At 47.6% G+C, this 9,513-nt stretch overlaps 1 protein-coding gene across 1 annotated transcript; it reads left to right on the top strand.

The window, feature by feature from the left end:
- The first annotated feature begins 5,758 nt into the window (after window positions 1-5,758).
- LOC121137899 (nuclear pore-associated protein 1-like) lies at window positions 5,759-8,290 on the top strand. Its single transcript, XM_040740768.1, has one exon. It carries the CDS (start codon window positions 5,759-5,761, stop codon window positions 7,970-7,972), a length of 2,214 nt encoding a protein of 737 aa, XP_040596702.1. The 3' UTR covers window positions 7,973-8,290.
- Window positions 8,291-9,513: the final 1,223 nt, after the last annotated feature.

Raw genomic sequence — 9,513 nt, 5'->3', positions numbered from 1 at the left:
GGATTTGGTTTGGTCCAATGCTGGTTTCCCAGCTTTACGACTGGGGTCTCTGTGCTCTCACTAGGTCGGGTCAACTGTTTCTGCGGGTTTCTCCAGCACCATCTTGGCTCCTTTATTTATCCCTCCTTCCTCTCCACAACTGGATTCCAGGAGTATGGCTCAGTATTTTGCTGTGGGGAGGCACACTTTCTTGACCAAAAAAAAAAAAAAAAAAAAAAAAAAAACGAATCAGAGTAGTAAGAAAACAAAACCAAATGGTATTCAGGTTAACACAGAATAATAAACATCCAAACCCAAACCTCTTCTCCTTCTAGTGCACAGAGCTGGTGGGGCTTGCCACTGTCCTGGAAGGGGTGCACAGGATGGCTTGCGGGTTCTGCTGTGCCTTGCAAGCTCGCCTGCCTTTCAGCACTCCTCCACCTCCCTGCATAGCCAGCTTTAGTAGGTCTGCTCTCTTGGCTGACAACTGCCGCCCATCTTACCCTCCCAGCTATATGCAGTGGGCACTAGAGATATCCATCTACTATGGGGCATCCTTAGGGGGAAACGATCTCTGAAAAGAGAGAGAGTGACAACAAGAGCGAGAAGTCAGGAAAGCTCAGTGGTGGTGTTCAGTTACCAGGGAAGGTTTTCATTTTCCTTCCTAGAACTCCATCTTTATCGCTGGGAGGTGCTGGGTTGGGCATTGAGAGACCCATGAAATCACCCCGGGCCCTGGTTTGGGTTCATGCAGATTGTAAACATCTCTCCTAATTTCCAGCTGCCCAGTCTGGAGGCTGAGAGATCCTAACATGTCAGCTACTCAAGGCTGAGCGCAGAGAGAAGCACGCTGTTCCCAGTCTCGGGGATCTGTTTGAGCCAGTGCTGTCCTGGCATGTGCTCTCTGACAGCCCCCAGTGAGGGAGCAGGTGAGCGATGGTGTGCACCCCAGAGAGAACTGGGCTGAAACCAAGTGGCTCTGTGATGTCTCAGGCGTGTTAATTAAATGTGGGATTATGGACCCCAGATCTTCACAGAAAGTAGATTTATCGTACCTCATTACCAGATTTTATACACTCCACTTGGGTGAGACTGATGCTCTGTATTAAAAGGAATGCTGGATTTTATGGTCTATACCCTTCTGATATAAAGAGGAAACATTTAGAAACGGCAGTGGTGAGATTGAGGCCTCGCTTACTGGCCCCGATGACATACTGAAACCAGAGCATCAAAAACATTCAAGCATTGTCTGGATACATCACTGGCCTACATACCCCAAGACTGCTCATCTCGAACCTCACCAAGCTTCTGCTTCTTTCTCCACAGGCCTGTGACTTCATTGTCGACTTTTCCAGAAACTCATCCCTCTGATTTTCCACGGGACCCATTCCTGAGTGCTTCACCACATTCAGGGTGAGCGGTTTCTCCTCAGCACCCAGCAGCTCTCTTTCTGTCTCCTGCCCCGTCTCCATGCGCTCTAGCATGCCAGCCATAGGGCTTCAGGACTCACAGGGCACAGCACCCTGCACTTCGAGGAGACAAAAGAGCCATGAGAAGGCCTCTTTGCCTTTCTCCTGCCACTCCTGGCTGATAAAAGCCAGAAAGCCTAGAAAGCATTCTCTGAAATTTCTCTCCCTTAAAAAAGACCCTTGCAAATCTGCATGGACTGACCTAGGTCCTCTGTATATGTTACACTTGTACCACTTGGTCATGTTGTGTGACTCGTAACAGTGGGAGCAGTGGCTGTCTCTGACTCCTTTGCTGGCTTTTGAGACCCTATTCCTTATACTGGGTTGCCTTGTCCAACCTTAATACAAGGGTATGTCATTTTGATTGATATCCATGGGAGGCCTGCCCTTTTGTGAATAGAAATGGAGGAGGGGTGGATGGGGCAGAAGGGTGGTAGGGGAGGAGGGAATGGAAACTGTGGTCAGGATGTAAAATAGATCCATAAACAAACAAATATACAAGTAAAATAATTACAGTCAAATTACAAAGTCTGTATTTCAGAATATAAGAGAGACTAGGGTATCACACATTGTATTCATTCCTAATGAAAAAGGTATAATATGTAAAAAAGAGAGTCTTTTGAATAAAATCTGTGTGCTAAAAATAAAAAAAAAGACCCTTGCATGAGATGTACCAAGTCTATGCCAAGGGGGAAGGAGTGCGCTTTTCTGAAGACATGGTTGATGGAGTGCAAGCTCAACAGCAGGTCTTCCTGAGTTCTCCCTGTTCACTACCAGGAGACAGCATTCTTTCTCCAGCCACACCCACTTCTCAGAATTCGTGCACAAATACATAGGTTACCCTGTTTTGTTTCTCCGTGTACATGCTTGTGCATATACAGGTACACATGTGTGTGCATGCAGCTGGAGACAAATTCTCAGGAATGCTATTCAACCAGTAAGACTTGGTCCCTCACTGGCCTGGAGCTTGCCAAATAGGCTTGGCTGGCTGGCTGGCCAGCAAGTCTCAGGGATTCCCCCTCCTGCATCTTCCTCTCTTGAGCTTATGTTCTTAATTGCTACACTCTGGTGAACAAAAGGTAGGTTGACTTTTGTCCCTCTCACATTGTAACTTCAAACATAAACATCAACCAATTAGAAACTGGAATGCAGAGTGATGAATCTACAACCACAGTAGGGTCAGGCATGGAATGTGTGTGACAGTCTGTGATTCTAGCATTTAGAAAGTGAATATAGGAAGATTGGGGATCTCTCTGCCCGCCCCCTCTCTCTATCACAGCATATATCATATACACAACAAAGAAAAATAGTGCCAAGATCAAACATAGCTTTTTAAAATCACAAGGGAAAATATAAAACCTTTGTGCTATTGTGTGTTACTTTTCTGTTGCTGTGATAAACACTGTGACCAAAGCAGCTCATGGAATAGTTTCTTTTGGCTTATGGTTTCAGATAAGAGTCCATTATGTTGAGTTGGTATGGCAGTGAGTGGTAGGAGCAGGAAGCTGACATCACATCTTCAAACACAAGCACAAAGCAGAGAATGAACTGGAAGTGACAGGAAGGCTTAAACTCTCAAAGCCCTCTCCCAGTGATGCACCTCCTCCATCGAGGTCAAACCTCCTACACTTCCCCAAATAGCGCCACCAACAGGATAGCAAGTGTTCCAATGCCTGAGCCTATGGGGGTGGGGAGCATTTCTCTTCTCAAACACTGTAGCTATACTGAATTAAACAATATGTAAGAAAGCAACACATCACAGGGAAGTGGCATGCCAAGGAGTGAAACATGGGCTCCCTTGAAATTCCATCAATATACTAGCTATACTGTGATTATGGGAGGGATGTATCATAAACTACAGAAAAACTACTTGGTAATGATCAATAATTACTTTTGGAAAACTCTTTAACAAACTAGACAAAGGACACATCTAAGTATCTACCCAGATCTTCAACAAACATTGCAATTCTTGGTGAAGCTTTTGTTTAGAAACCCTGCTGATACTTGATTCTTTTAAGCTGAAATATGAGTAAAATGTGACAAAAACTCCAGGCGTGTACAGATTGGGATGGGGGAAACAAGGATTACTCCTATGTAACTTGAACCTCCTTACAGAAAACACAGAAGACTCTGCAACTACAATAGAACTGAGTGAGTTATTAAGCTTCCCAGAGACCAAACACCCGTGATCCCCATGGCAGCAGAGATCAGTGAGAAAATGTGACCTTAGAACAATGGGGGAGACTACCAGGTGTCTAAGAATAAGCCTACTGGAAGACAAACTTCATGGCAAAATTATAAAGTCTGGCTAATGGATATCAAAGGAAAACCTAAATGAATTGAGAAATATGCTGTATTCCCAGGTGTGAAATTATTACTATAGAGACGGCAGTTCAATTCAGAATTGAGTTCTGAATCTACAAATGGCATTGCAAGTGAGCAGGGAACTTTCTACAGAACTTTACAAGGTGATATTAACATTTGAGACTGCATAACCAATCAAAGTTCTTTGAATGAGTGATAGTTTAATGCCCAGCTATGAAGGAGACATCTGTGTCACCCTTTCCAAGGCTCAGGGAATATCTCTGAAAGGAGTGAAAAGATCCAGAGGAAGGAAGAAGAGCAAGATGGAGCGCTGACTTATGACGCAGCCCTTAAGCTCTTGAACTCTCAACAGTTCTGAGTACCTAATACGATATGGAGAGGGTCCCACCACACACGGAGTGCATTTGCTCGAAAATGACCTTGACCGATACGTTTTTCTGGTGAAACATTAGAACGCCAAAGAGAAACAGAGCAACTTAAAAGAGGAAAAGAAACAACAGGAAGATGTTCCTGGCAAGAGAACAAAACCAGGCATCAAAGGCCACCCACCCTGCTTCAAAATGTTGAGGGAGTAACAGTGACTAGGTGGGAGCCTTGAGAGAAGACAGCTTGGTTTTCTGTCTCCAGTGGATGTCCAGGCTCCCAGGCTCACTTCTAAGAGAAAGACAGGACAGAAGAGGCTGTCTGCTGACTACTGCTACCCCACATCATCTCAGGAGGCTCTAGTCTGGACCTCCATCAATATAGGTATTGACTCCTCCTAGGCAGGGCCAGGCCTCAGAGCAAAGTACAACCTAAGAGACGATGGTAACACAGGGTGCAGATGAGACAAGGAGGCCCAGGGAGTCACCTTGCCCTCTGTGTGACCTGAGGAAGCATGTTGTTCTTCAATGGGGCTTTATCAGATGAATAAAAAGAAGTGAAAAGAAGCCTCATGCTAGAGGGATGCTAGATTGCAGCTCGGGGCCTCATGATGGATGCATGGACACTAGAAACTTGAGGCAGCCAGTCACCAAGGAGGCTTCTGAGAAGGTGGTTGTGGTACAATGCTACTCAGAGACACTGCAGAGGCCCTAGGGGGTCTGGCGGGCTATGAGTCACTTGCCCATCTGAGGTTTCAGTCCTTTTCTGCCCGAGGTGCCAGATCTCTAATGGAACGCACCACAGTCCCCGCAAACCCCAAACTGCGCGGCATCTTGTATGCCAACGCGCGGAAGAGCATCAGGAAGTGCAGGGGCTAGCAAGTCAACCTGTCTTCACCCTTAGAGCTGTGGACCCTCTCGACACTTGCTGATTCCTCCGCTCCTTTTGGACCGCACCGAACCTGCGAACCTGCGTGTGCTTCGTCACATGTTCTGGCCTGACGTCATAAGGACCGGAGTTAGCCTGCATTCTGAGGAGCTGGAACCTGCTCACTCTTTGTTTGGCTGTTGTGCAGATGACTAGGTAGCGCAGTAACTGCCCTAAATGAGGAAGATTTCCTCGCAGCTCAGCTGCCCACCTTGCATCCAGCCACTCCAGATTATCACCCTCCACGTCCTGTAGCCTGGCAGCTACCCCTGCCGGACCTGCGTCTTTAGGTTGCTGCAGCCAAGGCAAGTCTGCCTGAAGCCTACCTTCAGCCTTTGCCCCGGAGCACTGGCTTCTACTGTGCTCCCAGGAGGCAGTGCGGCTTCGAGATGTTCCAGCCCTCCAGAACCATGAAAATCCCTCCTCTGGAGCAAAATTCTTTCTCCACTACTTGGCCGGCGTGGGTGATCCAAGCTGAAGAGGCCCTGACATTGGACGACCTGCCTCTTCCTTGTCCAGAGGAAACTGAGTCAAGAGCCAAAGAAGAAATGAAAAACAGAAGAGAGGAGAAGGTGAAGGTGAAGGAAGAGAAGGAGGAGAAGGAAGAGAAGGAGGAAGAGGAAGAGAGGGAGGAGCAGCAGGAAAAGGAAGAGGAGGAGCAGGAAAAGGAAGAGATACAGCGGAAGGGGGAACAGATGGAGAAGAAAGAGCTAAAGGAAGAGGAGGCAGGAGAGGAGGAGGGAGAGGACAGGGAAGAGGAGGATAATGGCTGGTGGCTCCTGGAAGAGGCAGAAGGCCAGGATGGCAAGGAAAGGAGTTCATCCAACAGCCTTGTGCAAGGAGCTACATCTATGACCTTAGTGGCCAAGTCATCCATGGTTTCTATTGTGCTACCTTATGAACCTCAAGTTGGCAATCAGTACCCCCATGGAACATCTGTGGAGGCGACGGCCCTGGTATCTTCCAGGGAGTTCTCTTGTGGTCTTAGCTCCCCCAGCTCACATAGCTTCGCTGGAGTGGCCCCTGCTCATCCGTGTTCTGGTGAGGATGCTTTGGGGTGCCTCACGGGAGCCTCAACCAGCTGCTCCTCACTTCAGGAGGCCTTTCCCAAGAAAGAACTGGAACTAAACAGTCTTACAGGCTCTACAGACTCCCAACCTCAGGTTAGTGCACCAGGGAGTCCTACTACGCCTGTGTCTGCATTAAAAAGACCCTGCAAGAGAAAGGCAGCCACACCAGAATTGCAGCTGTCACCCTCGGGGCTCCTACAACTACCCTGGGATCAAGGTGACCTGCCCCCACCTCCCAAGATTCCACGCATTGACACAGAGAAAGAATCAGACACCATGAAGAACACGAAGGGTCAAACCACCCAGATCTCAGATGATATAGTGGATGCCTTACAGCCTAAGAACCCTGTCCTGCCCAGTACCCCACCTGCTTCAGGGCCTGCAGGTTATCTGTCTCTGAACAATGATGGGGTCTCCAGCCCTGGTCCCCCGGCCTCCACTCCCTTGTTATACCTGGCTGCTTGGCCCCCAATCCCATCTGTCCCTTCTCTTTCCCTCACACCAAATATACCAATAATCTCCATTTCTCCTTCATCTTTCCCTTCTGGTCCTCCTCCTCCCTGTAGGGCCAGGCCCAGTGTGGAGACTCCACCAGATACAAAGAAAGGCCCTGCTAATTTGGTCACAGCTTTGGCTCCTGCTATTTCTCACCTCCCCAGGCCTGGTCCTGAACCTTTGTCTTTCAGTTCCTCTTCCTACAGGATGGAGTCCCCAACACCAGTGAGCATAGATTGTCATCCTTCCCTCCCTTTCCCTTCCCTCAGGGACCCCCCTACAGTGTTTTCTACCCCAGCATCCCATGCCTGTGAAGACATGAGCTGGGAGCCATCTTCAGGGTCTGCTGTGATGGACATGGACACCACACCCCCTTCTGAGGCAGATATTCTGAGCTCACCCATAGTCAGCACTGGTAGCTCTTTGCCAGTTATTCCTACCCACAGCAGTATGCAACAGAGGTGGCTGGCTGCAAATGCTACAGTGTCCACTGGCCCACTTGCACTCAGGGTCCCCTGTCACACCCCAATGGGGAACAGTCTGTACACTCCTAGGCCTACCAATGGGTGGAAGCAGGAAGTGTCTCCCTCTGGTGATCCTGGTGTTTGGATTCAACCTGGGCTGGTCCCGGCTCTTCCTCCCATGGTAGCAATAACCCCTTCTCATCCTGCCTCTGACTTTGAGCTCATGGATACCACCCCTCCATCTAAAGCTGTCATCTTGTACTCCTCCCATGCTGCTGACCACGTCTCTAGGAGTTTGCTTCCTCAATCAGTTTGGGAGCCTACTAAGGCTTACAACCGTCCTAGATGCACCTCTCCACCCACCTGTGCATTGCTTAGTAGGCCTCAGCCTGATGACTATGTCTTCAGGAGGAATCCATCCGCTTCGACGCTAGCAATTGACCTAACCTCACGAGCCTTCCAACCTGCCAGAGGTAGCACAACCCAACTAGGACTTGCAGGCTCAACATTACCTGCTGGCCTTGGCAAGCCTCAAGGCACTGCACTGGCCTATGGGAAGCGCCCATGTGCTTCCTCCATTGCCACACCCACTTTGGGGTTTGCTCTCAGCAAAGGAATGGGCTCAGGAGACTGCAGCTCATCATTCACCAACTTCACTCCCAGCACATCAGCGTTGTCGGTGAGACCTGCGGCGCCACTGAATGGAGAGAACTACCTACAGGGCAAGCTCACGCAAGGACGCGTGCCCGCACCTCGAGCCTGTGCTGCTAGACGGAAGGAAAAGGACAGTGGAACCACCATTGCCCCTATAGTTCTCAAACTTTGCCGCTCATCTACGCACAGTGGTGATGCTGTGCAAGTGGGGGCTGGGGGGCATTAGATTAGGGTGTGTGGATCACTTACTGCTCTCCAGGCTGGCTCAGGCTCAGGGATGCTTACTAGAACCCTTGACTGGCAGCATAACCCTTACTATTTATAGAACTACATACAAAAGTACAAAACTTGACAACTTCTGCAGATGCACAAAGACTTGTTGACCAAGCATGGTTACTATGACTAGACTGTGTTTTTGAGTGTACTAATATTTTCTTTAGTATTCAGGGTATTGCCCAAATTAGTTTATTCTCATGATAGTATTCGTGTTCTTTTCAGTTACGTATTAAAAATGAAGCTTATGTTAATGTTCTTAAAAATGACTTAGCTGTTATGACTGAGTTTCATGCACACATTGTATTTAGTTTTTCAATAATCCTGACTTTCCCCTAAAAATAAGTGGTTGTGTTATTTACTTTTCTATTGATGTCATAAAACACCATGACTAAGGCCAACTTGTAGAAGAGTTTCTTTTGGGCTTGAGGTGTCCAAAGATTATAGTCCATGATGGCTTAATGAAGGCAGCAGCTGACAGCTCATGTCTCAAACAGCAAACAGGAAATAAAGAGCATACTGGAAATGCAAGTACCTTCTGAAACCTTAAAACACTTTTGAAAACACAGTGACGTGCTTTCTTAGGCAAGCCTCCAACACAAGACCTGAAGAGGTCATTCCCTATGGAAACCATAAAGGCCTAAACATCAAATGTGTCTGTGTTTGGAGAGGAACTCTAAGGAAGTTATTACGTTTAAATAGGGTCAGAAGGTCAGGCCATAATCCAACAGTCTTCGTGTCTTTACTAGAATATACCAGAAAGCAATGGGTTCTACCCCTTTCTCAATATATGGCAGGAAATAATGAATGGGTGTCCCTTTTGAGAGAGACCTCATTAGAAATCTAACTTGTTGGCACACTGATCATGGACATGTAGCCTCTATGGCTTTGAAAAATGAATGACCATTGTTTATGACACTCAGTCTGTGACATTTCAATAGGGGAACCTGAGATGACTAACATACTAGACCAAGAATCAAGAATCAGATTTCTTAAGAATCTGACATACGTTGTGAGGGGTGTTTCAGGGGTGTTTCTTCATTTATTTATTTTTACTAATCTCTCCCAGCTCAGTCTTCAGAAAATACCATGGTACCCATGATAGTGATGAATGATGACAGCAGGCTAATAGGCAGGAGAGCAACCTCCAAGGCTAGGTAGCTTGCTTTCTGACTGGCTACAGTACCAAGTCTGTGGGGGGGACCCCTTGAATTCCCTCTTTTCTCTCCTCTCCTCTCCTCTCCTCTCCTCTCCTCTCCTCTCCTCTCCTCTCCTCTCCTCATCTCATCTCTTCTCCTCTCCTCTCCTTTCCTCTCCTCTCTTCTTTTCCATTCCCTTCCCTTCCCTTCTCTCTCCTCTCCTCTCTCCTCTCTTCTCTCTTCTCCTCTCCTCTCCTCTAGACTTGCTCTCAAGATACCAGCAATGCCATAAAATATGAAATGTACTATCAAAAGGTACAACTCCATCTTTTCTAGCAGAAGAACCCTAGGAGCT

This window comes from Mesocricetus auratus, unplaced genomic scaffold (genome assembly GCF_017639785.1).
Source record: "Mesocricetus auratus isolate SY011 unplaced genomic scaffold, BCM_Maur_2.0 Super-Scaffold_100714, whole genome shotgun sequence".
Lineage (NCBI taxonomy): Eukaryota > Metazoa > Chordata > Mammalia > Rodentia > Cricetidae > Mesocricetus > Mesocricetus auratus.
Note: the sequence above shows the minus strand (reverse complement) of the source record. Positions and strands in the feature narration are given on the sequence as shown.

Coding starts and splice junctions, on each gene's coding strand:
- LOC121137899 (XM_040740768.1), top strand. CDS start 5,759: ATGGAGAAGAAAGAGCTAAAGGAAGAGGAGGCAGGAGAGGAGGAGGGA.